The 27,684-nt window shown below is 34.6% G+C and overlaps 3 protein-coding genes, 1 long non-coding RNA gene and 2 pseudogenes across 7 annotated transcripts; 3 read left to right on the forward strand and 3 right to left on the reverse strand.

Annotated features, from left to right (window-relative positions):
• Nucleotides 1-2,063: 2,063 nt before the first annotated feature.
• On the forward strand, nucleotides 2,064-3,304 carry LOC146903693 (uncharacterized). The gene has a single exon (XM_085726829.1). The coding sequence runs from the start codon at nucleotides 2,173-2,175 to the stop codon at nucleotides 3,163-3,165; it is 993 nt and encodes a 330-aa protein (XP_085582955.1). The 5' UTR covers nucleotides 2,064-2,172; the 3' UTR covers nucleotides 3,166-3,304.
• Nucleotides 3,305-6,125: 2,821 nt separating this feature from the next.
• Nucleotides 6,126-9,097, reverse strand: LOC146903694 (uncharacterized). Of its 2 annotated transcripts, none has more exons than XR_015020430.1 (7): nucleotides 8,881-9,097; nucleotides 8,597-8,677; nucleotides 8,182-8,244; nucleotides 7,911-8,026; nucleotides 7,420-7,528; nucleotides 7,134-7,332; nucleotides 6,126-6,946 (listed from the first exon to the last, which is right to left on the reverse strand). It is a non-coding gene; the product is annotated as an uncharacterized LOC146903694 (long non-coding RNA). The 2 variants fall into 2 exon arrangements; XR_015020429.1 differs by having other exon boundaries at nucleotides 6,126-7,066.
• Nucleotides 9,098-9,806: 709 nt separating this feature from the next.
• On the reverse strand, nucleotides 9,807-11,541 carry LOC146903695 (pentatricopeptide repeat-containing protein At4g21300-like). The gene has a single exon (XM_085729957.1). The coding sequence runs from the start codon at nucleotides 11,425-11,427 to the stop codon at nucleotides 10,192-10,194; it is 1,236 nt and encodes a 411-aa protein (XP_085586083.1). The 5' UTR covers nucleotides 11,428-11,541; the 3' UTR covers nucleotides 9,807-10,191.
• Nucleotides 11,542-13,185: 1,644 nt separating this feature from the next.
• On the forward strand, nucleotides 13,186-15,992 carry LOC146903696 (protein FAR1-RELATED SEQUENCE 5-like; annotated as a pseudogene). The gene is made up of 2 exons (XR_015020431.1): nucleotides 13,186-15,469; nucleotides 15,542-15,992. The product of XR_015020431.1 is annotated as a protein FAR1-RELATED SEQUENCE 5-like (transcript).
• Nucleotides 15,993-16,575: 583 nt separating this feature from the next.
• On the forward strand, nucleotides 16,576-18,721 carry LOC146903697 (uncharacterized; annotated as a pseudogene).
• Nucleotides 18,722-23,070: 4,349 nt separating this feature from the next.
• On the reverse strand, nucleotides 23,071-25,692 carry LOC146903698 (pirin-like protein 2). 2 transcript variants are annotated; one of them, XM_085729959.1, is made up of 7 exons: nucleotides 25,481-25,692; nucleotides 25,290-25,336; nucleotides 25,133-25,171; nucleotides 25,001-25,029; nucleotides 24,704-24,766; nucleotides 24,488-24,588; nucleotides 23,071-23,991 (listed from the first exon to the last, which is right to left on the reverse strand). In XM_085729959.1, the coding sequence occupies exons 1-7, from the start codon at nucleotides 25,588-25,590 to the stop codon at nucleotides 23,505-23,507; spliced, it is 876 nt and encodes a 291-aa protein (XP_085586085.1). In that variant the 5' UTR covers nucleotides 25,591-25,692; the 3' UTR covers nucleotides 23,071-23,504. The 2 variants fall into 2 exon arrangements, with proteins under 2 accessions (XP_085586085.1, XP_085586084.1); XM_085729958.1 differs by having other exon boundaries at nucleotides 25,290-25,339.
• Between the last annotated feature and the right edge of the window lie 1,992 nt (nucleotides 25,693-27,684).

Below are 27,684 nucleotides of genomic sequence, written 5' to 3' on the forward strand. Positions count from 1 at the left end.
ATCATCAATTATGGTCATCATCATCATCACTGTCTTGTCTAGATGATCTGCCCTTGGAAGTTCCTGGCACCACTATCTGCTGTGGTGCCGAAACAGAAATCACAGTCGAAAAAAGCCTTTGCACAAGCAGTTTCTAACGCTTGTGGCATACATACTAGCCGACTTCCATGAAGATCCATCAAAGGTGATGCTATCTGCATCAAAGTCATCCAGGAAGAGTACAAAAATGGTTTGAAAGACGCCAAAAAACATCTTCATGGCCGTCTTTTGTTGGAAAAGGGGGACGCACCGGTGACTGCACGTGAATTATACAAGAAACTTTTCTCTCTTTGGAGAGAAATTGGTGCTTGGAAACAAATTTCATTGAAAAAAGGGTTTTGCGAGTTTCAGTTTCCCTCCATAGAAGACATGAGAAAGATTTGGGCGATTGGAACATTCAATCTCAAACCTGGGGTCTTGAGGCTTATCAAATGGTTAGCTGATTTCTGTCCACATACACAGAAACAGACGTGCGAACAAGTTTGGATCCTCTTAATGGACTTACCACAAGAATACTAGCGTACACAAATTTTGTTCGAAATTGCATCGGGTGTAGGCACATCATTGGCAATTGATGATGTTACGAAGAACAGAATTTTTGGACACTCTGCACGCATTCTTGTCGACATGGATTTATCAATAATAAGGAACTGCATTGATCTAAAAACTGATGCTGACACGGCTGCGCATGGCATGATATGGTTGCAATTGCTACCTCATCACATAATGATATGGCAGAAATAAATGAAGAAGTTATGCAGCCTACTATTCAATCTCTTAACTTCACTTTAGATGTTAACAATCAAGAGCTAAACTCTAATGTTCAAAGTGATTTGAGAGCCCTTGGTGAGTATTTTGGTGATATCACTAGAAACATAAATTCCTCAAGAAACGCCTACAAAGGAACACAATAGACAAAAGAAGAATAACCCTCAGAAATCTACAAGTGGTAACTACAGCACCAGATGAGTACATGGTAATGGTTTGAATAAGTCATGTGTGTGACTGATTCATGTCTGCACTTTTTATGCTCCTTCCTACATTTTCAATCCTTTTAGAGAAGGGACACTTAGCCATTATGTCATGTTCTAAATAGGGGGCCTCATGGTTCATTTTAGGATTGAGTTCTTAGAGATATAAATAAAAATTCTGTACTCCACAACAATTTTATTTAAATTAAATTATGTAAAAAATTGGACATAATTCCAAGGTTTGGTGAATTAAACAGGATAATATAGAGGTTACATATATCATATATGTAATATATGAATATTTAACTTAACACACAAATTCAGACAGTAATCAATTTGATTACTCACCTCAGTTCAACATCTCACGGTACAAACCAACATTTTAGGTGTTCTTGGTGAAGGAATTCTTGTTAATGGTACTCACGACGTGGCAATGATGATCAAGGACCAAGAGTCCTTAAGTATAGTTACATAGGTCCTGACCAAGTGACAATGGGGATCATAGTTATTTTGTAATTAATTGAATGTATGATTAAATGATGTTCTTTGTTAAGACATAGTATTTTGTAAAGACTTGCTTTTAAGTGTTATAAACTCGCGAATTTTGCTACTCTTTGATGTTGATTCCGTTACCATGGACAAAATGTGTCATCGACCAAATGAGTCATTGAGTTCGCACGTGCTTTTGTGATATCCTTATGTTTATTCTGCCTAGGAATGTCAATGGGTATCAATAGATACGGGTAGTATGATATCCGTCCATGGCCCGTGAAATGATATTTATTAGGGTGTTAATGAGCAAAAGTTGATGTGAAATGAGCAATTTTCTAACAAATTATTTTGTGTTTGTGTACTAATTTTTTCAGCAACAGCTTCAAGAGTATGAAAATTGTTCCAACAAGGGTTGAATTCATATTTTGTTTTCTTAAAAACGTGATGATACTGTTGGTGGTTTTTACCATGTGGTGATAAGCATCAATGACTCTAGTTTCTATTTTAGGGTTTAGGGTTTAAGGTTATTAGGCCGACTAGATAAACAGTCTGTAACCCAGCAGATGACTCAAGTTTGTTCTTTGTCAGCCGCCGGAAACCCTAAGCAGCTTTTGCTTCTTTTTCTCATATTTTCCTTCCCAATAATCTCATCTATCGCAAGCAAGCAAGCATGAATTCAAGTTTATCAATATTATTGCGTCGACCACACCGCATCCTCAAAATCTTCTCAACGACGATGACGACATCACAAATCCACACTCCCATCAACAAGATCAAAACCACCACCGCCAACAACATCACTATTTTCAGAAATCAAAATATGTATTATTCAACCCTAAACCCAAATACTACCTACCCCAAAGATTTAATCCATCTATCCCGTTTCCTCCTCTTACCCAGCTCATTAACCACCCTTGATTCAATGGCCCCCGTCACTCGTTGCAAATCATTTGAGTCTGTTCTCTTAGACTTGCAATCTCTTGGTTTATTCAATAATTCAAGCACTTTCAACTTTACACTTTATCACCTTTGCGACAAAATGGACATTTTCAGTCTTTCACAATTCCTCAGACTCATGATGGGGGTGCCTTATTACCCTGGTAACATTACTTTTAACAAGCTTCTAGTGTCCATTATTTGTAAATTAATGAATGATGATGTCATACCACAAGTGTATCAACTTTTGGGTCTAAAGTTTAAGTTAGGGATTGAACTCTCTGCCAATGGTTGGACTTCAATCATTCATAAGTGTTGTGAATTAGGGAGACTTCATGATGCTACCAAATTGTTCTCTGACATGATTCAGACTCGTCGTTCTCTTGATGTTGTCCCTGTCACACATACTGTTTTATTTAAGGCATTTCTGGATTCCAACAAGGTGGATCATGTGTTACATTTGTTCGATGCCATGCTTTCTAAAGGTTTTGAACCAGATAAAGATTGTTTTGCAAAACTAGTAGCTGCTCTTTGTGCTGATGGTAGAATCGATGAAGCAGTTAATGCGTATCGTGCTATTGTTATGAAGCATCCTCATAGTGATGTTCACCTTGATAATCAAATCCCTATTATGATAATGACTGAGCTTATAAATTCTGGTATGAATGACAAGGCTGCCACTGTTTTTACCTTAGCCAATGGATCTCTAAAAGTTGGAGAACTCTAGAGGTCAAAGATACTTATGTTATTTATGTCTGTTGAATAATTACTCAATTTAAGAATTGGTAAAAGTAGTACTTGATGTGTCTTTTTGAATTCTTTATATTTTGAAGTTACCAGTTGTTGATTATTTTTGCAATGGATTATATCTCGTATCCTTGTCACAGTATGTGCACAGACGCAACTTTGCCAACTTTTTCCTAGTGAGAGAGGAGAGTCGATGCAATATGGTGGAAGGCTTATTTTTGAGGGGGTTCAAGACAATAAAAACATAGTAAGATAGGTGTAAATTTGAATAGTTGAGAAGGTGAAGTTGAACCCCCTGGCCACTACGTGGCTGCGCCAATGAATATTGTATTACATACTTGTTCTCAAATTTTTATTTATTTGTTGGAAATATTGATAGTGATCAATGCTTAATTTGCAATTAGGAATTACGATAGTTAGTGTATCATTGAAAAGATTAGAATCAAATTCGTTATTGAAGAATTTCCCATTGTTGTACCTTAGATACATTGTATGGGTCTCTACATTGTTGTACCTTTGTTGTTTTTTGTTTGATGTTTTTGAGACTGCTACTTATTGACAAGTAAATCATTTGGGATTCTTTCAAGCTAACACGTGTTTTCTGCCCTCCCATAGTTTTTTTTCCTTCATCCATATTTTAATCTTTGGAGTTTACTTTTTTTGACATATCCTATTTGCTTTTGCAGTTTAAACTTAGTTGTTGTTGTATGTTGGAATGGATATCAATGCCAGTTTAAACTTAGTTGTTGTTGTTGCTGGCCTAGCCTATTTCCAACCCTAATGTTTAGAACACACATCCCTCCATAATTGTATCATCTTGTTCTTTTAGACTCATTAAGTTTAGGAACATATTTTCATATATAGTTTAATCATTACTATCTTCTATTGTCTTAAGCCACTCTCACAAGTTTATGTTTTGGACTCGTCATTACCTTGAGATAATCACTCCTATTTATGCCTAAGCACAATTCTTCATCAGACATATCTTTTAAGGACCCTTACTTTTACTTGACACGCTAACGGCTTGCTTAGATTCACTATCGCTTTCATAGTTGTTTTGGAGTCCATAAAAAAAGGTTGTGCTCAAATTTCCTGAAAAACGCAGCATGACCCAAACGTGGTGTTTAAATCATAACTCAAGTTCTAGAGGGAATAACGGACTCAAACCAATGGAGAATTGAAGCTAACACAAACATATACAACTTTCATGAAGAATAATGGACTCAAACCAATGGGAAAGAAATCGTGCATTTGGTAGTGGCAAACGCCAAACCAAATAAGCATGAAGACATTTAAAAACTCTCAAATAGCTTACGGACTTGAACCAATTTAAATATAACAAACAAAGAGACAAAAAGCTCTCAATTACAATTTCCACCTTAAACCCATGTTTCGGTGTCGACCCTCTCTCAATTTTGGTATCGACCCTCACTCAAGGGGAAAGTTTATTTGTTTCCGAAAGGTGGTTTTCATAATTTAATTGAAATCGTAAAAATTTGAGAGAGAGAGATAGAAGAAAAACAGATTCACCTTGTTTGGCAAGAAACTAAAAACACCATGAACTCTACAAATAATTATATAAACATATTTCAAAAATAATATAAACGTATTTAAGGTAAAAATAGAATTATTCACCAAAAAATGTTAAAAATATGGTGACAGAAAAAATAATGGAAAGAAAAGTAAATGATCGAGAAGGAAAACGGTGTTGCATAATTTGCATCTGGATGCTTGTCTTTAGGTGGGGTTTAGTATGGGAAAGGGGAGTTGTTTCCCACCATGGAAAAATTGTTTTTGTCCATTAGATAAAGACCCTGTTTGGTTTGATCTTATTTTGAGCTTATGAAAAATAGATTATGTAAATAAATAATTTTTTATTTTAATTTTTAAGCTCTCACTAACGAAAATTGCATCTTCATAAACTACCTTTAAAACTTACTAGATCATCCACCCGTGCAAACATTCCTTGCAATGCAATATTCAACGTTACACAAAGTTATAACAAATGCAAATCCAAAAATAATACATATGACCTGATTTTATAAGTCAGGTTTTACACATTTCAAAAAATATCTATACACCACATTTGTCGTATTAATGCAGTTGTTATATTCATCACATGAATAGATGAATGGAATGGAATATTAGCAGCTACATAATCTGAATGGATGAATGGGAGAAAAAATTATTTTTTTATTTATAGGACCTTCCTATAAAAAACTTCCTATCAAATGGAGTATTTGAATAAAAAACTTTCCTATAAATAAAAAAAATAAGTTTTCATACACTTATGTGTAAATCAATTGCACCGATATTAGTGAAGCAAGAAACTTAGAAGCATTTGTGATAGTATTTGCAAGCAATGAAACATTAGATAGTAAGGTCCATATGCGTTGACAATCCCTTACATTTGAAAAATTGTGAGTGCATTTATATAAGTCAAGTCTACATTTAAATTTACATGCAAAACAGTAAGAGGTGTCGCTCCATTGCAATTCACCACCGTTTCATGCAGTGAATTTAACTCTCTAGACTACAACTATTGTATTTCAGAAGCAAAGTGTTCAAAATAATCTCAATGACAATAGCTGTAACGACCCTTTCCACAAAAACTATGCATCTCATTTCAATAAAACCCCTGTAATTGTAGTATGAAGCATGCAAAGTATATCAATTAAAATAAATTTAATAATAATAATAATAACAATAATAATAATAATAATCAAGATGAGATAAAAAGACAAACTATTGGTCAGCTAGTAATAACAACTTTTCGATGAGTAAGCATTGCTGCAATATCTATTTATGATACATGGTATAAAACTACATTTAAAATATTTTTAAAGAACCTGTTTATGATAACATGTACTCAAGTAGGCAGACAATAAGTCCGAGTAGGAAGATTCTTTATAGAATTAATAAAAGAATGCAAACAAAAGATTAAATAGAAATATCATGTATTATTAATTTCAATGGACGAACAAAAAATTTTAACAATTTGATCACCAGAGTTACCTTATAAGAAAGTTTCTATATATATGGATGATAATTTTTTTTTATCAAGCAATGAATGATGTTAACAAACAGGAAAGGCCTACACCATATGCACAATGGATTACACAGTGAATCTAGTGAAAGGTAAACCTAATTGCTCATGTTTAACAATGAAAGAATAAACTGTGGTGGGTCTTTCCACCATTGTGATGTGCAAAGAGCCAACCCCCGTTCGTTTTTTGCCAAAGCGTCCGCAACCATGTTGCCCTCATGAAATGCATGAGAACATTTGTAGCCAAGCTGATTAGCATCTGTTTGCAATTGTTCCATCTGACCCGCAATCGCCAAAGCACACCAGCATCACCGTTAGTATTAAAAGCATTAACAACCATCAACGAATCACTATCTAACCAAACAACACTCAGATTTTGTTCCACAGCCTTCTCAATAGCAAACATCAACGGACTAAATTCAGTTCCAATGGTGTAGCATGGCCTATATTTTGCACAAAGCATCCTAAAAAACCTGCCTGCCAGATATTTAAAACAGCACCAATGGTGCCAATAGAGGGTGAGCCATAAGAGGATCCATCCACATTGATCTTGATACATCCCATCTTAGGATGAATCCAGAAAATATCAGTTGTTACACCAGTTCTCGGGGGCCGTAAGGGAACATGAAAGAGCTGTGCTATGCAAAAGTCTGTCATATAGGAAGTGCCTCTCGCAAGAACTAAATCAAAACTGAGAAGAACCTCGAACATGACCCTATTAATGAGGGTTCCAATGTTAGCATGTATACCATGAAAGTACCTTTTATTGCGTTCAATCCATATAATCCATAGCACATGAACAATGGCAGATGTCATAAGTTGCTGAGCCAGTTTGCTACCAATGCCCGAAGTACCCAAAATCAGATTGCAGCAATTCGAAAGATCAAGTTGTCTATTTGTACCTTTCATAAGCCAATCCCAAAGAGAGAAACAGGGCATCTGAAGAAAATGTGTTCTGAACTTTCAGACTGCTTCAGACAGAAGTGACATATGGAGACAATACAACTACCCCTTTTCCTCAAATTTTCATCAGTGGGGATTTTATTGTGAAACAGTCTCCAGAAAATGAAAGCACGTGAAGGAGGAATAACACTCTGCAGCCTGTCATGTAAAACATAGTTGATGGCAATTATGCAGACATGAACGTAAAATAGAGCCATAAAGTCACAACAGCATAAGGGAAATAACCTTTAAAGCCAACAAACACCAAGCACACCCAAGCAACAAATTGAGTGAGTAAAAATCCTTGCTATTTTCTAGTGTGCAGAGTCAAGAGGTGATCTTGTGAAATTTGAACCTATGACGTAAAACTCGTGTTGAAGAACAAATCAGATTCATTTCAAGTTAATAATCAATCAATCATGATTGGATAAAGAAATGCACTACTATAATTTGGAATCAATGACAAAATGCGAGAAAGGGTGACAAAACATGTAGAGAAACTTTACTAAATTCATTTAAATATTAATTGGTATTTTTTTAACAGGTTTCCTTCAACATGAATAAAAAAAACTAATGTCACATCAATATAAAGAGTTACTAAAATTTAAGACATCTATACAACATGGTAATAGTATTATAAAGTTTTTGTCATAACTTAGTTAGCGGAAACATAGAAAAACCATTCATTTGATTTTAACCACCCTTATATTACAATTGCAGGAAGCAGACTTACGCACCTCTTGCCACTGCAGATATTAACCGGCTACAAAATCAATTTCATACACTTGTGTTTTGTCCGCACCTCTTGCCACAAACAGACCAACTTTGATGAAATCCTCCCAACTGCCTACATCTAAAATTTAAATGAAACTAAAAGGAAGTGAGAATTAAAAGATTATCAAAACTAAAAAATCAATCATAGGTGAAAGTTCATAGAAGCATTATATCAAACAGGTGGTGGGAGGCTTAGGAACATTAGAAATGGATTCACAGAGTAATTTGTTTTACCTTTGTTGCTTATGTCTTCCACATCCAGTGGTAATTGCTTGTTCCCAAGAGTATTTCATAAGGCTGAAACAGTAAAAAGAAATGGTACTTATGTTATATAAGTTTGTGACAATAGCATTCAGTTAGGAAAATATGCATTGCATTTCAATACATTCATGATACATGTTACGTAAATGAGAGAGTATGAAACAGAAATATTAACACCAAAATTTTTTGATACTTTTATTGTTATCTTACTTACATTGATGGGTTCAAGAAACCATGATGCAATACTCACTTTGAGAAATTTTGGGACCATTCAAAATATTTGATTTAAAGATAAAAGAAAATGCACATCAAAATCAGATATTTGGTTTGCATAAAATAAAATCATACAATTCCCTCTTTCATAGCCTTCTTAACTTGATTTTCTTACCATGCAACATCATCAGTTTGTGTTCCTCAATTCCTTCTTTCATAGCCTTCAAATTTGATTACATTCCCTCATAAAGAACAACTGAAATAAGCAATTTGAATATAGTAAACATGCTTAAAAAGTTAAAGAGGAAAAAAAGAGTAATTTATAATCTACTCTAGTCAGTTTTGCAAACTCAAGTCATCAGGACAAATAACTTCAACTAATATAATATAGAATGAACAAATAAGTAGAAAAAACTAAACTAAATGGACTAGTGATCAAGTTTCATCCGAGTCGGTTACCATCAATTTTAAAGATCCAACATCAATATCCAAGCACATAGCAAAAGCCACTTCCTTCTTTTACATCGCCTTTTCCTCAAATCATTCAAAAATCAAGTCCCAAACAACTAATTCTTCAAAAAAAAAAAAAAAGTCCCAAGCAACTATCAGTTCTACCCTCGTCACCACCACACATAGCATATTCTTCGGCAACGGTTTCGATTTTCCGTATGCTCAATCAGCACTGTGTTAGGGAATTAGGGTAAGCAACTATCAGTTCTAACGGCTGGAACGATTTGGAGCCAAAAAATTAGGATTAGGGTTAGGGAATTAGGGTAAGCATGTTTGCTAGGATTAGATATAAAGGATAAATAATACATAAAAACTTATTTATTTGCATAAGTTGTTTTATATAAGCTCTAAAATAAGTTAATCCAAACGGGCCCTAAGTAAGGAGCATAGTTTTATCATAGGCTCTTTGCACCATATTTTTTTTCTTTCACTTTCATCACTCATCCACCACCACAAGCTTCTGCAAGATCAGATCACTCTTTGGTAGTAATAATTTATACAAAAGCAAAAGATTGATGCACCACAATCTTCTCTCCTCTGCCAATCCTCATCTTGTAAAGACACAAAAAGGACTAAAGTGACTAATTCCCCTTCTTGGGAGATTAGTCACTTATGTCCCTGAATAGGAAAGGAATCGTCACTTTAGTCCCTGAATGCAGATAAATTGCAAAATAGTCCCTGAATGTAGACTCCGTTAGTCAATTTAGTCCCTAAATTCAAACTCGTTAGTCAATTTAGTCCATGAATATAGACTCCGTTAGTCACTTTAGTCCCTAAAATTGACTAACAGAATCTACATTCAGGGAAAATAGTTATAATACTCATAACGTTAGCAAGGATACGAAATAGAATCCATTGCAAAAACAGCCAACAAACTAACAACATCAAAATATAAAGAATTCAAGAAAGGCCACATACAACAAGTAATACTCACACTTCAGACTCTTAATTATTATTATTCCTTCATTCAAGAAATTCTCCAACGCTTAAGTTGAACCCAAGCCTAAGAAGATAGTTTTTGAACCAGTAATAGACACACAATACACTAGATGCGTCAGTGCCCCCAAAATCCCCAAGCACAAAGATAGAGATAAAACATGGAAGAACTCTGAAATTGGGTAATTATTTATTTGAAATAAAACACATAAATAAACTAAATAGAAGATAAGCTAGTTAAAGAACACCAAAAGCTCTATATCACAATATCTGTTGCACATTTTAGCATCAGATTAGCCTTTTGAAGATAAGCATCACATTACATTACATGTTTCCTTCACTTGGCAGACATGCCTCGGTTCTCAGATTTCTGGACAAAGTTAAAACAATCTCAGCCTTGTCATTCATACCAGCATTTATAAGCTCAGTTATTATCATAAGAGGAATGTGACTATCAAGATGAACATCACTATGAGGATACATCACAGCAATATTACCATACGCACAAACTGCATCATCCATTCTACCATCAGCAAAAAGAGCAGTTACTAGTTTTGCAAAATAATCTTTATCTGGTGTAAAACCTTCAGTAAGCATGTCAATGAACAAATATAAGGCATCATCCACCTTGTTGGAATCCAGAAATGCCTTAAATAAAACAGTATGTGTGACAGGGACAACATCAAGAGAACAAGGAGTCTGAATCATGTAAGAGAACAATTTGGTAGCATCATGAAGTCTCCCTAATTCACAACACTTATGAATGATTGAAGTCCAACCATTGGCAGAGATTTCAACTCCTAACTTAACCGCTAGACCCAAAAGTTGGTACACTTGTGCCATGACATCAATCTTGACCTCGTCATCGTTAATTTTGCAAAAGGAAATCAGAACCTTGTTAAAAGTAACATTGTCAGGATAATAAGGCACACTCAACATGAGTCTGAGATAAAATGAAATATTTGTTATGTCGTTTAATCGGGTGAGGTGATAAAGTGTGATCTTGAAAGTGGAAAAATCTGGAGAGTTAATTTGTTCCAACACACTAAAAGCATGTAGGTTTTGAGAAGTTCCAAATAGACAACCCACATATAAATTTAAAGCAAAGGTATTTGGAACAAACCCATGAGATTTTACCATGTGGTGATAAGCATCAATGACCATCTCCTTTTTACCTGCATAGGCCAAAAGTGATAACAAGTTTGTGCTAGAATCATCATTGAAAAGACCAACAGATTGTAAGTCTGATATAAGATTTTCAACTGATTTGAAACGAGTGAGGCGATCTAGAACGGGAACGAATAGACTGTAGGTTGATATCTTCCCGTCTAAACCTTCGTGCAAGAAGCCGTATGGATGGATTAAATCTTTGGGGGAGGTAGTATTTGGGTTTAGGGTTGAATAATACATATTTTGATTTCTGAAAATAGTGATATTGTTGGCGGTGGTGGTTTTGATCTTGTTGATGGGAGTGTGGATTTGTGATGCCGTCATCGTCGTTGAGAAGATTTTGAGGATGCGGTGTGGTCGACGCAATAATATTGATAAACTTGAATTCATGCTTGCTTGCTTGCGATAGATGAGATTATTGGGAAGGAAAATATGAGAAAAAGAAGCAAAAGCTGCTTAGGGTTTCCGGCGGCTGACAAAGAACAAACTTGAGTCATCTGCTGGGTTACAGACTGTTTATCTAGTCGGCCTAATAACCTTAAACCCTAAACCCTAAAATAGAAACTAGAGTCATTGATGCTTATCACCACATGGTAAAAACCACCAACAGTAACATCACGTTTTTAAGAAAACAAAATATGAATTCAACCCTTGTTGGAACAATTTTCATACTCTTGAAGCTGTTGCTGAAAAAATTAGTACACAAACACAAAATAATTTGTTAGAAAATTGCTCATTTCACATCAACTTTTGCTCATTAACACCCTAATAAATATCATTTCACGGGCCATGGACGGATATCATACTACCCGTATCTATTGATACCCATTGACATTCCTAGGCAGAATAAACATAAGGATATCACAAAAGCACGTGCGAACTCAATGACTCATTTGGTCGATGACACATTTTGTCCATGGTAACGGAATCAACATCAAAGAGTAGGAAAATTCGCGAGTTTATAACACTTAAAAGCAAGTCTTTACAAAATACTATGTCTTAACAAAGAACATCATTTAATCATACATTCAATTAATTACAAAATAACTATGATCCCCATTGTCACTTGGTCAGGACCTATATAACTATACTTAAGGACTATTGGTCCTTGATCATCATTGCCACGTCGTGAGTACCATTAACAAGAATTCCTTCACAAAGAACACCTAAAATGTTGGTTTGTACCGTGAGATGTTGAACTGAGGTGAGTAATCTAATTGATTACTGTCTGAATTTGTGTGTTAAGTTAAATATTCATATATTACATATATGATATATGTAACCTCTATATTATCCAGTTTAATTCTCCAAACCTTGGAATTATGTCCAATTTTTTACATAATTTAATTTAAATAAAATGATATCTTCTACTTTGACTTAGACTTTGGACAGTCTGCATTGCATTACTGTCACAGTGTGTGCACAGACACAACTTTGCCAACTTTTTCCTAGTGAGAGAGGAGAGAGTCGATGCAATATGGCGGAAGGCTTATTTTTGAGGGGGTTCAAGACAATAAAAACATAGTAAGATAGGTGTAAATTTGAATAGTTGAGAAGGTGAAGTTGAACCCCCTGGCCACTACGTGGCTGCGCCAATGACTATTGTATTACATACTTGTTCTCAAATTTTTATTTATTTGTTGGAAATATTGATAGTGATCAATGCTTAATTTGCAATTAGGAATTACGATAGTTAGTGTATCATTGAAAAGATTAGAATCAAATTCGTTATTGAAGAATTTCCCATTGTTGTACCTTAGATACATTGTATGGGTCTCTACATTGTTGTACCTTTGTTGTTTTTTGTTTGATGTTTTTGAGACTGCTACTTATTGACAAGTAAATCATTTGGGATTCTTTCAAGCTAACACGTGTTTTCTGCCCTCCCATAGTTTTTTTTCCTTCATCCATTTTTTTAATCTTTGGAGTTTACTTTTTTTGACATATCCTATTTGCTTTTGCAGTTTAAACTTAGTTGTTGTTGTATGTTGGAATGGATACCAATGCCAATTCTAGAGAACATTATATGAGCAATAGTGGAAGTGCACATCAGGTATGTTGTTGCGTATGAGATTTGAACTGATTTTATAGTTGAAGTCTCATTTCGAATATGTATATGAAAAAAGAAAATTATTGTTGCAGAGATTCAATTGTGGAATCGGACCAAGATTCATGAAAAGTGACAACAGATGCGAAGGAAGTAATGGACATGGTGGTTTGGACAACGGATGCGAAGGAACTTCAGGGATTTATGTAAATGGGTTAGAAGATATGGGTGGCATTAATTTCAAGATGTTAACTGAAGATGATATGAAGAACTACCAATTTCCAAATCTAGAAGTTGCATTTACGTTCTACAATTGGTATGCTAGAATGCATGGATTTTCTGCCCGTAAAAGCAAGGTTAGGAGGAACAAATTAAATGAAGTTGTCCAACAAAATTTTGTTTGCTACAGAGAAGGGTTTAGAGTAGATAGGTTTAATAATAACAAAATTCGTATGCGTGAAGCTAGGGCAGACACATGATGTGGATGTGAGGCGAATTGTGTTGTGCACATTGATAAGCATACTCAACGTTGGTATATTATGTATATTAACAATGAGCACAACCACAGTTTTATTGAACAAGAATTTATCTCCTTTCTATCTGGCCATAGGGGTATGGATGATGACGACATACTTCTGATGAATAGTTTTAGAAAGTCTGGCATTAGAAACATATGTATGGAGGCTTTCAACATGTTACATTTTCGGTTCAAGACATGTACAATGAAGTTGACAAAGAAAGACGGAATAAAGGGAATGATTCAAGAGCTGCATTGTCATATTTACGTTCCTTGAAGTATGGTGATCCAACATTGTTCTGGAAACACACAGTTGATAAAGAAGGACGATTGGAACATTTATTCTGGTGCGATGGTAGAAGTCAAATTGACTATAAGTTATTTGGTGACGTATTGGCTTTTGATGCAACATATAAGAAGAATCGTTATTTGTGTCCGGTTGTTGTCTTTTCTGTAGTAAATCATCACAACCGAACTACAGTATTTGCTACTGCCATTGTTGCGAATGAGATTGAAGAAACATATGTATGGTTGCTTAAAACATTCTTAGAAGCAATGAAAGGGAAGATGCCGGTCTCCGTGATAACTGATGAGGATCTGTCAATGAGGAAGGCTATTGGAAAAGTCTTTCCTTCAACTCATCATAGATTGTGTGTGTGGCACCTTATAAGGAATGCTACTAGCAATGTTAAGAATCCACGGTTTACGTCGTTGTTTAAGAAATGTATGCTGGTTGATTATGAGATTGTTGATTTTGAAAGAAAATGGAATGAAATGGTATTAGAGTGTGGCGTTTAGGATAATGTTTGGGTTTTAGATTTGTACAAAAAGAAGGATATGTGGTCGTCAGCACATATACGTGGCAAATTTTTTGGTGGATTTAGAACAACGTCCCGCTGTGAAGGATTGCATGCTAAAATAGGCACATTTGTAAACAATCGCAATAATCTGGCTGAGTTCTTATAACATTTCAATCAGTGCCTAGAGTACTTAAGGTTCAAGGAGCTTGAAGCTGATTTTTCTTCAATGCATGGTGATCGTGTGTTGCAAACAAAATTTCACGAATTGGAGAAATCGGCATCAAAATTGTACACCAAAAATGTATTCTTCCTTTTTCGTTCTATTCTGCAAAGGTCGTCTACTGTGAAGGTAATTAGTTGTAAACAAACTGCCTCATGTTTTATTTATATTGTAACTAAATATAGAAGATCTTGGTGTGAGTGGCATGTTTCTTACTGGCCTTCTACTATGGAAATTAAATGCTCTTGCCTGAGGATGGAATCCATTGGAATCCCTTGTGATCATATACTTCATGTTGTGGTTTACTTGAACATGGATGAACTTCCTGCATGTTTGATATTGGATAGATGGACACAAAATGCAAAGGATTTAGTTAACTACTCAGCTCAAGGGCAATCTAATGGATGGGATTCAATGACGGTTTGCCGTTATAAATCGCTAAACCAAAGATGTAGGGACGTGAATAGTTTTGTTTGCAAATTTCCTGATGCTTACGCTCAAACTCTAGAGTTATTGAACGATCACTATGAGCGTGTTAAAAGAAAATATGGATTGGAAACGGAGGAAAGTGTTATTCCGGAAGAACGACATGACTGGTTTTTGCAAAACCCGGTAAATGCCCATACCAAAGGTCGCGGTGGTAGAGGTAAATCCAAAAAACAAAGCAAACACAAAAGGCGTAAGGTTCACTGTGGTTCATGCGGTCTTGTGGGACATAATAAACAGACTTGTCAAGGTTTAAGGAATCCAGGAAGACATGCAGATGAAAGTGAATCAACCGATATTGGTGACGGTGATGAAGATTATATTGAAGATGAAGAATGAATAATGTCGCTGTCACTGAACAGGTAAAATTATTATAATTATCAATTATTTATTGACTATGGTTTGTTTTTGACCTTGATTCTTCTGTTTTTCAGATTCAAGTAATTAAATTGGTTCAAGTATGATGAGAGTATGTTGTTGTTTCCTGATCTTCATAGCCTATGTAGTATTAGATATTTTTGTGATGTTGAACCTCTAATCATATTCCAGTTTAGAATTGAGAAGACAATGAAATTTCTATAATGTTGTTTTAGTAATGTGTATTGCTTCCTACTTGTTTGTACTATGAATGATGTTGGAACCCGAATGAATGCATCTTGAGATAATAGTTGTTGTTTTGGTGGAGATTGTTCTTTTGTTTGGAGGCGCATCAGCTGTTTTGGCAGTCGGTTTTGGTTTTCTTTCAACAGAAGGCTAGGTGCTGGCATGGTATTGGGGAGTAGCAGCCTTGCTTCTTGCTGGTTTTTTGTCTTTGTTTCCTTATGTGAATTTGAGGCAGGGGTATGCGATTAATGGTTTTAGGGAGCAGCACACAGGTGGCCCTTTTCTTTGGTGGTCTCTACCTATGTATTTCATTATGTTAGATATGTATGCAACGTTGAACCTTTGATGATATAATTGTTTAGAATTGAGAATCAAGTCTCAACATTGTTGTTTCAAAATGTTGTGTTTTCAAACATTGTATATTTGAGCTAAAATGTTGTGTTGTCAACCTTGAATAGCTTGAATAAACTAAAGTTCAATTTGTCCAAATAGTGACTTGAATAAGATACACTTAAGTAATATAATATTAATACAACAATCAGATGCACTAATGAAGAGTGCTACTTTCATTGAAATTGTCTGTGTTCATGGTTTAGGAAGTGTGCTCCAATAAGCCCTTGACTTCTCTTCTAAGAAAGTATGTAGTTCATTATGTGGTCCACGAAGTAACGCAATAGCAGTCCACATCCGAACAGCATCATTGTCAAGCTGATTGACACACAACAAATAATAGATCAAGTCCATAGTCATTTAAGGGTGAATACAACAAATTGTTTTAGATAAGTTCTACCACTGGATTGAGATTGGTGTGAAAACCATGCTCCATCTCTAACCAGTCCAACACCCACACAGCTGATTGTGTTATTGCCATTGGAAATGGACTAGAAAGTTTGATTCTTTGTTTATTGATATTATAGCTCATTCTAAGAAAGACCCATCCTTTAAAATCAATGATTTCTTTGATTCATTGTTTCAAAATGTTGACTTGAATCAAAAAAATCATTACTTGCTTAGAGCTTTTGATGGGTTTGTTAAAGCTTGTGTTAGTCGTAACATGTTTGATGAAGCTATTGATTTTTTGTTACAAACTAGCAAGAGTTTTGTGATTTTGCCAAGTATACATTCTTTTAACTTTCTTATTAACCGCTTGGTTAATAATCATAAAGTCGATACAGCGTTGTGTTTATTTGAGCAATTCAAGAGTTTCGGTTTGATCTTCAACCAATACACCTATGCCATTGTTATCAAGGAGCGGTGCAGGAAGGGTGATCTGGAGCACGCGTGTGGTGTAATTGACGAAATGAAGGTAGCTGGAGTGAATCCTGATTCTTATTGCTATGTGACTTTGATAGAGGGATTCTGCAAAAATTAAAGGTCTGATTGGGGATATGAGGTGCTCCAAGATTGCAGAATGACAAACACTCCTGTAGATGAAATGAAATTAGATATAGCTGAGAGTGTGCTTTTGGAGATGGAAAAGGAAGGTTTTGTTCCTGATGATGTGTATATTTATTCTGCATTGGTCCATGGTTATTGTAAGATTCGTAATTTGGATAAGGCTTTAGCCATATATGATAGCATGATTTCGAAGGGTATAAAGACAAATTGTGTCATTCTTAGTAGCATCCTCCATTGCTTGAACGAGATGGGAAGGGCTTCAGAAGTGGTGGATATGTTTGAAAGGATCAAGCAATCGAGCGTGATTCTTGACAAGGTAGCTTATAATATTGTATTTAATTCTTTGTGTAAATTGGGTAAGGTGGATGATGCAGCAAGTATGTTGGAAGAGTTGAAGTCTATGGATATCGATATAGATATCATACACTGCACAAGCCTTATAAATGGATACTGTCTTCAGGGTAAACCTGATGTAGCCTATAGTTATTTCAAAGAAATGGAGGGAAAAGGATTTAAACCTGATGTTGTTGCTTATCATGCACTAGTCGTCGGTTTATTTAGACATTATCTTGATTGTGACGCAATGGACCTTCTGACTTATATGGGGAGTCAAGGTGTGAAGCCGAACTTCACTACACATAGGATTATCATTGAAGATTTGTTTTTCAGTAGGCAAGGTTGAAAAAGCTGAGGCATATTTTAACTGTCTGAAACATAAAAGTGTCGAAATCTATACTGCCATGGTTAACGGTTATTGTGAAGCTAACCTTATTGAAAAATCATATGAACTTTTCTGTGAGATTTCAAACCAAGGAGATATTGTCAAAGAAAGTCCCGGTGTTAAGCAACTTAGCAAAGTAATGTATTCTAAAGTACTAGTTGCATTGTGTCAGGCAGGGAATTTGGAATGTGCTCGCTCTTTGTTTGATTTTTTCCTCGGGAGAGGATTTACTCCCGACGTTGTAACTTACACAATTATGATAAACAGTTATTGTAGAATGAATTCCTTGCAAGAGGCACATGACCTCCTGCAGGATATGAAGAGGAGAGGGATCAAACCTGATGTTATTACCTACACAGTTCTACTCGATGGGAGATTAAAACATTTCTCTTCTCAATGGGCAAAAGGAAAGGATGCAATGTGCAAGGTTTCACCTATCTTGAGAGACATGAGTGAAATGGATATAAGCCCAGATGTTTTTACTTACACTGTTTTGATTGATGGACACATAAAGGACGATAACTTTCAAGTTGCAACTAGACTCTTTGAGGATATGAAGAAGAGAGGACTACAACCGGATAATGTAACATACACTGCTCTAGTTTCTGGCTTGTTAAACGGAGGGTACATGAAAAAAGTGGTTATATTGTACCATGAAATGTCTTCCAAGGGAATGAATCCACCCTTGCATATCGTCTCAAAGTTAAACCGTCAAATTCTAGAAGCTAGAAAAGGACAATGTCAAAAGTAGCGAGTCAGTTTTGATGGTTAGTACTCAGAGTTATCCCGAGTCAGTTTTGACTGTTGGTGGTGCTTGGCGTTATCCTAACAAGTTTGAAATCCTATCTGGCTGATGCCTAAAGGTGAAGCATAATCACACGTGCCGGTAAATCCAACCTACTCTCACGCTATGCTCGCCACAAGTTCAATCTTCACTCCAAAGCTACAATCGGTGTTGAATTCCAAACGCATAGATTAGAAATTGATTCTAATGAAGTTAAGGCTCAGGATTGGGATACCGCCGGTCAACAACGGTTCCGTGCTGTTACTTGTGCTTAGTACAGAGGGGCTGTTGGTGCTCTCGTTGTTTATGATATTAGCCGGAGAACCACTTTTGATAGCGCCAGTTGACGGCTCAATGAACTCAAGAGTCAGTACCTTCTTTTACTTCACTTTCTATTTCTAGACCTGATCTCATAATTAATTTACTGTTATGTGATGCTTTTGATTTTTGAGTCTGTCACTTTTTTCCTTTTATATGTTTTAAAAATCTAAATTCATCGATACATACATATAGTTTTTTCTTCTTCTTTTCTTTCTATTGTTTAATTTGTCTTTTAATTTCTTTTGTTGCGCACAATTTGATTTTCCATTACCATTAGTTGTATTGTATCTGTATGTTGTTATTATTGTGCTTTTTGTTTATATCTTGCATTAGTTATGATCTTCGGTAGTTAGGTTATGTTATCTTGATTGTGCTATGTGAAATTGACAGTATTAATTATATCATCTTAATTGTTTACAAATTAATCAATCCCACACTCTACAGGAAGGAAAGAAATTAATAGGAAAGAGACAATACTATATGATTCATGCTTCAAGAATGGGTCGCGCTTACGTTGCAAACGTTGATATTAATATGAGCAAATATGGCCGATGCTGTTGTGAAGACCTACAAAACTATGTATAGACCTTGTTTTGAAAAACAAGGTAATTTTCTTTCTCACAGCATAACAGCTTATCATATATAAGCACTCATTATAAGCTATTTCTGTAACGAAAGATAACATAAAGTTAAACTGTTTCATTATAAGTTTTTTTTTTATAAGCTATCTGGAGAGCTTATAGATATAAGCTCAATACAACTTATGAACATCTCTCGCAAGTCACAAGTGCTTATACCAGTAGATAAGCTCAAATGTGGCTATGCAAACTGGCCCTTACTTACATCTGCGTCTTTAATTGAGGTTGTTCACTGTAATTTAAAATTGTTTGATTATAATGAAACTTTATGTATAGCTAGAAGGCTGAAGTACCATTTTGTGTGTTTGATAACTGTGATGCAGATAATCGCGAGACGACAGTGGCAATGGTGCTGGTGGGAAACAAGTGTGGATAATATAAGGGATATGAGCATTGAAGAAGGCAAAAGCCTAGCGGAATCAGAAGGTTTATTTTTCATGGAAACCTCTGCTTTGGACTCTACAAATGTGAAGACAGCTTTTGAGATGGTTATTAGAGAGATATACAACAACGTTATCAGGAAGGTTCTCAACTCAGACACTTACAAGGCTGAATTATCTGTCAAACTAACGTTGAGGGGACTAAACCAAACTCATTATTATTGGTATCCACCATGTCAATACTAGGTTGACTATCAGGCACTGTTTCTTCAGCAGCTTTTGAAGGAGATTCCTGTGTTGAGTGTACTGCTTCGCTTCTAGTAGCTTGATCATCCTTATTGTTGGTATCAACCATTGCATTGTTGGGTTGACTATCAGGAATTGGTTCCTCCATCTGAGCAATTTTTGAGGGGGATTTCTGTGTTGTATGGTCTGCATCTATTCTTGTGGTATCATCATTTTGTGGCTCAGATACAGATGTGTCCTTTTCTGAGGTTGTATCAGTGTTATTGTTAGTGCGAGGGTCAGGATTGTCTGCAACGAAACTATACTCATTCCCCAAAGGAGTTGAAGAAGTCTGTTCCTCATTGTTGTGAACATTACCGTCATCATTATGGTTAGAGTGCTCTGCATTAGACACGTGAATGTTATTATCAGCACTTGAATGCTGATTATGCACCATTGCATTACTGGAAATTTCTTGCATGGTTTTCCTTGACCTTGAATTCCTCTGCAAATTTCCTGTGTGACTGGTGATGAATTTTTCCCCAGGTTGTTTTGGACTATCTCATCTGTAACATTCACTAAAGCAAAATGAAAAGAGGTGTTTGCCTCCTTGTCATGAGCCATAGTTTTGTTCTGCACATTCTGTGACTTGTCATGCAAGACATCGTTCTCTTTCGGATCAACAACCTTTTGAACCCAGCCTTTAACAATTCGAGATTTTTTCCTTTATCCGTCTTTCCTATTCCAATATTTTGATCAGTAGTATCTGAGATCTTGGACTGTTTCTTGTACTTCTCATCTTTGCCATCTCCTAACCAAGGACCATTAACATCATCATAAAGTTTGTTGCAATTATGTATCGTGCGACCAATAACTTTGCAATTTGTACAAAAAGATGGTGTTTTTAATAATCCACCTAAACATAAAACACGAACCCATCTCTTTCAACCAAAATGTCTTCAAACACTTTGTCAGAAAGGTTCATGTCCACTAAGATACTTGCAGTGTCCAAAAGTACATTCTTGTTTGCTTCATCTACTGTCAAAGGAGTTCCAACACCGGATGCTATTTCAAAAAGTGTACCAGATCTCCAATACATTTTTTTTTTTGTGGGAGATTAAGAAGATGAATCCAAACCTGTGTGTGGGTTTGTCATTTATCATAAGGACTGAAATCACTGGGCAATTTTGAAAGTGTCAAGACCCGAGTTCAAGTTGTAAACACCGATGGACCAAACACGACACACATCCCTCCAACATTGAGAATTGAAATTCAGAGAATCCACGTCCCAAAGGTGTGACTTTCCACGGACCCAACTCCATTCATGCATTCATTTTGTGAGATTTTGACACAAACAGACTCACCCTCCTTGATGCATCGTTTAGTTGGTTAGTTGGTACATCGCAAGTGTTTTCTAATATTTGCGCAAACGTTTTTGGCAGCGGCGGTTGAAGTGTCACCAGAGATGGTGGCTTCATGAACTTCCAATGGACAAATGCTCATTGGAAAGTTAGTCAGAAAAATCAAACTTAGGTATGATTTAGGGGATACATAGAGATTGTAATTTCAGTTAATGAAGTGGACATCCATTTATGTCATGTTTAGTGATTTCTTAGATATAATTAATCGGTGGTATAATTTATAAGCTTCTCATTTGATTATTGTTTGTCAATGTTACTTACATTTTGAAGGTTTGCCAGAGAATTGCATGTACTGAGTTTTTTTCTTTTGATTTTGACGTATATTTGTAATAGGAGTAAAAAGTTTGGAGCCTATTATCACAATGTAGTTACGAGAGAGCATATTTGATCATCCCAAACCACATCCTTAATCCCACTATGGAAGAGTTCACCACAAGATCAACTTTTATGATCACATGGATTGTCCACCACCTCCACTATGTATGTGCTCACTGAGCTTATGCAGCTCTTTGCAAACAAACAATTATTAAATTACAACCATATTATATTTTGCTGTTTAAATATCTTAATGTAAACATGAGTTCATATTCATAGGATTGAAGGAAAATGGGGGCTTGAGACATTGTGATCTTCTTCTATGAAATCTATGACAAAGGGTGTGGTGCCACTTGAGGGACCTTTCCTTTAAAAGACAAAAAAATTGATATTTGTAAAAATAAATATACAATAGCACAATTTTGTAGTTTTCCATTTTTTTTTTTAAAACGTTTCAAGTATCCCCTAGTCTGTCCTTATAATGATGTCAAAATAAATAAATTGGCCATTTTTATACACCATAATATAAAGTTCTAGAAACAATATGCTTAAATTTGTCGAAAAAAGCAATATGCTTAAATTTGTCAATACATCACAGTTGGGTTACACTCAAAACAAATTTTATAAGAAAATCTTAAAATTCTGAGATGGTGGGACGTGGTACACACCCACCCATCCCCATCTCAGTTCTCCCTCCACAACCATTACCATAAACTTTTTTCTTACCAATAAAATCTCAAAGAAAATCTTAAAAAATTCAATAGAGGTTTTAGGTTTAAATCCAACCTTAAAAATACAACAGTGTTAAATATCAAAAAAAAGTTTTGTCACTCATTGAAGTCCTATTTATTCAAGCAATTAGTCTTTACGGTCGCGCTCGGAGATATTCAAGTTAAAAGAAATTTTTTGACATTGAAATCATTGTAGTATATATTTCTTTCAAAGCAAATTTTATTTCAAGTAACCATAAAGTCAACTTGTAGTAATATTATGTAAAAAAATTATTTGCTCTTTTCCATCATAACTACCCAAAAGAAATAAACATTTGAACAAAAGAAGAAATTCATTGAAAATGAACTAATTATTAGGAGAGAAAGTGGTCATGAAAGGGGGAAAAAGGTCAAGATAAGCTGACCCATGATGACTTGAGAGACAAATTATAGTTGCACTTGCACCAGCAGCAATTTAAATCTTCTAGAAACTTAGTACATGGAAAAGGAAATGATACAATAATAACCAAAGATATCTTTTCAGCTCCTACTACCTTGATAGCTATGCTTATAACATTGAAAAGGATAGCTGAAAAGCAACCTTGTTATTTTTTTATTTCATATAAATAAAATAAAGAGTTTAATTTTCATACATCGCCAATATAAATAATTTAAACTGTTAATAAATCACAATCAATCATGTACGTGATTTTAGAAATCGTTATGATAAAAGTCAAACATTTTTAATATTAAAATGATTGTGATTGATTGACAATGTTTGAACAAATTTACGCGGACGATATATATAAATTAAATGCTATAATGAAATAATCTTAGCTTAGCTTAGCTAAGTAGACAAAAGTCTTAATAATAATAACTAACTATTGAGACCTATAATTTAGCCTCATCTCAAAACCATTCCTACCATATTGATAGTCTTCAATAGTCTTCTCAATCTCAGATTGTGTATTCATGACAAAAGGACCATATTGAGCAATAGGTTCATTCAATGGTTGTCCACCAATGAGCACAAACCTCAAAGGCTTTGAAGAGTTATTATTCCAAACACTAAGTCCATCACCTTGAGTGAAAACAATGATATGGTGAGCCACAATTGGTGATGAATTTTGTGAACCAAAAACACCTTCTCCTTCAATTATGTATGCAAATGAATTCCATGACTCAGGAATAGTTTGATGAACTTGAGTTCCTGGCATCATGGTGAAATCAAGGAACATGGTTGGTGTTCTTGTGTAGACAGGTGAATTCACTCCCATTGATTCTCCTGCTATCACTCTCACTTCAACACCATCTTTTTCTCCTGATGGTATGTTCTCACTTAGAAGTTCTTGATAGTTTGGTTCAATCCTGAATCAAAAGTTAAACAAAGTAAATTAGTAAAAAAAAGTAAAAATAATGACCTTAATCGGTTCAAAACTTTGTCATGGTGCCATATATTTTATATTATAATAGCTTCAATTTTTTTAGTCTTTGTATCCAATTTTTATCCCTATAGATTATAGATTATAATTCTATATTTTTAGTCCCTAGAGAAGAATTGAAAAAGACTAAATATATGCAATTTTGTAATTTGTTAGACTAAATACGAGAACATAGATTAAAAACAAAAAATGTAAAATATTTAACCTTACACTATATATATTGCATTACATTGATTCAAGTGAAACTAGATTTAGACTTCTTAAATAAGGTCTCGAGTTTGAGTTTTGTGAGTGAAAAAAATGTGGTTGGAAGGGGAGACCGTGCTAAAATTGATTAGCCAGATTCTCCAACGGAGATTAATTATCCGTAAAATATACTTTGCACCATTAAAATAATTAAAATTAAATAAATATTAGATTACATTTTGTCATTAGCTGCTAAATTGATCCACAATTGCAGTCCATTGTTTTTTGCTTCTGCAGGCATTTCAGAGTGAATAATTCCCCTCCCTGCAGTCATCCACTGCACAAAAAAGACAAATATATAAGAAAGATTAGAACTAACCAAATTCCATTTAAGCTTCTTATGTTTTTGTATAACTCTTTATGATCAATTAGTGTTTTTGGTAACTACCTACCTGAACATCACCAGTTCTTATTGTACCCTTGTGGCCAGCAAAATCTTGGTGAGTTATACCTCCCTGAATCAAGCAATGTAAAACTTTTTAGACAAATAAAATGACAATAATATACCAATGTTGAAGGTAAATTAAATTTAACAAGACAATACATATACGAAGTAGTGACACAGACACCGACACTATATAGATTTTGGTAATAGCTTAAAGAAAATAAATTCTCTACATATAATTAAATGTGTCGGTATCATGTTAAACATCGGAAACACAAAGATGGTCAATATACTAGATACATACCTCTAGCATGTAGGTGACTGTCTCAAAACCTGCAAAAGAGATATGCAAATCAAGATATTATTAGACAAAACAATCAATATATGTATAAAATATTGAGGAAGGAAAGTGAAAATATATAAACAAATATAAAACCTCTGTGTGGATGATCAGGAAATCCTCCAGGAGGAGATACTGCAAAGTCAAACAAGAAAATAAACAGATCTTAGTTAACACTTAACACAAAAAGCCAACAAAACAAACAAAGCCTTAGTCTCAATCTCAGACACAAATATTCTTTTTTATATTGTACCTGAGAAGTGATCCAGCATTAGAAAAGGATCCAAGTTCTTCAACTCACTTCTGATAATCACATCGCATAAATAATCATATCAAATGAATGCACAAGAAGTTATTATTCAAAAGAAAAATAAATGGTCAAGAAAATGAAATGCATATATAACATATTCATATATCATATATAAAGAATATAAATAACAATACCTTCCAATGCCTCTTCTAACAACAGCACCATCTCCTTCACGTTGAGATTTGGCTAAAAACTTGTTAAGAACAAACCTGGGGGTGTTAAAAGCAGAACAGATTCCTGACATTGAAAAAGATACAGATCTTATAATCAAATTCAGTAGTAAAAGATTCTTATAAGCTTTTTTTGCGTGTGTCTTCTGTGTTTTTTATATGTGAATGTGAAATGTGAACAACATATGGATTAGATGACACATATATATAGTCTTAGAAATGAATGAAATGTAACGCGCAGAAAAAGAAAAGAAGTTTTTTTGCATTTGAGTTGGTTGGTTCTGACATTTGACATTTAAGCGTGGGCGGGTGGGGCCCACTTCCTCATTCATATGACATCAATATCTTGTCATCATGATGATTGCATTTCTTTTTGTTTTTCCAAATCTTCACTATGAACAAAATTGCACACATTTCACACCTTCTTTTTTGTTTTGGTACAAAATATCACACCTTCTATATGCTAAGAAAATGCTTATATTAATTTCTCATTTATTGGTTTTACAAAAGAAAATCATTATTTTGTCAAAAAAAAAAATCATTACTTATTTTGAATTTCTAATAATGAGTTTTTTTTCTTTCAAAATAGAAGGTAAACTAATTTCAGATACTCTTAAAAAATTTCATATTTATATTGTCCATAAATATAATATCCAATATATATCCGTTGGAGAGCCTGACGTGGCAATGTAAGTTTAATAAAATTTAGTAAGAAACTTTAATTAAACTACAATATTAATAGAATAAAACATTTACTTCGCTCTCCCACATAGCCTAATTGGGGCTCTAATACCATTTGGTGGACAAACTAGGGAGCGTCGGAGAGCGGTAATGAGCTAAACATCAAGGATCACTAAGAGACTTTGACACTACTTATTTACCAAAAATCTTAATACATTAGATATATCATAGTTTTAAAAACCGGATCGGTGATTGACTCGACAAAGGTATTGGGTCATTGGTCGAACCGCATGACTCGGTTTTATGAACCGGTCTCTATTAAAAAAAATTCTCTATATTAAATTGCATTGAATCGGAAGACTGAGGCCTAAAATTTGGCTATATACATAGTTCAAAATATATAATTATTTAATATTATATTTTTATAAGGAGTTATTCGATATTATATATACACCAAATACTTTTAACACATTTTAATTTTTTTTGGCTAATACATTTTTCATATTTAAATTAATAATACAGGTGTAAATAAAGGCATGATAGAAAAGCACAACACGTGGAATTAAATTAATAGACAGACAAAACAATAAAAAAAAAAAAGATTTCTGTTATTTATCCAACACAAAATACTCGCGCCCAACTGAATTTCCAATTAGACCTCTGCGCTAGTTAAGTCACGCAGCGTGACATAACTAACACACCTTATAGCTCTGCGTGACTTAAGTCACGCACCACTGCCCTAAGCACAAGTTAACTCACGCAAGTTGACCGATGGTCTGCTCTCAAAAACAAACGTTTTTTGGCCGGTGGTATGCTTTTCAACCTTAATTCTACACGTCTTTTTTACAAGTTTTACAAGTTTTTTTTACTACATTTATTGTAGTTATAACCTATGTTACCATTCCAACCTATAAATACCCCTCCAAACTTCCTCATTTTCTTACACCATCTCTCATTCTCACTCTCTCCCCTTATTCTTTTCCTTTTTTTTGTCTTTATTTTGGTGTAAAAAGAGGTCAATCGAGGGGTAAAAATAGGCCGATCGAGGGATAAGAATAGGCCGATCGACCTGGGGTGAAAAGAGGTCAACCGTTGGGGTAAAACTAAATCTGTTTTTTTTTACCCCTAAAACTTTTTACCGTGGGTAAAAAAATCTTCTTGGGGTATAAAAAGAACCTGATTTACACTTACCCCAAGGGTTGATGTTTTTTTATCCCGTGAAGATCGGTCTCTTTTTACCCCATGATTGGTCTCTTTTTACCCCAAAGAAGTAGATTTAGTAATTTCGAATAAAATGTATCAATTATTGTAATTGTATCAATCATATTAATAAAATGAGATGTTTTATGTATTATTTTTGTTCCATTCTTTTTTAAATTCACATTTATTTTATGATTATTTTTGTTCAATTTATTTTATGTATTAATTCCAGCGTGAATTCGAATAAAAATTGCGTATTAAATAAATTCGAATAAAGACTAATTAAG

The sequence above is a fragment of the Medicago sativa genome, chromosome 7 (genome assembly GCF_051527215.1).
Source record: "Medicago sativa cultivar Bolivia chromosome 7, Bolivia_mono, whole genome shotgun sequence".
NCBI lineage: Eukaryota > Viridiplantae > Streptophyta > Magnoliopsida > Fabales > Fabaceae > Medicago > Medicago sativa.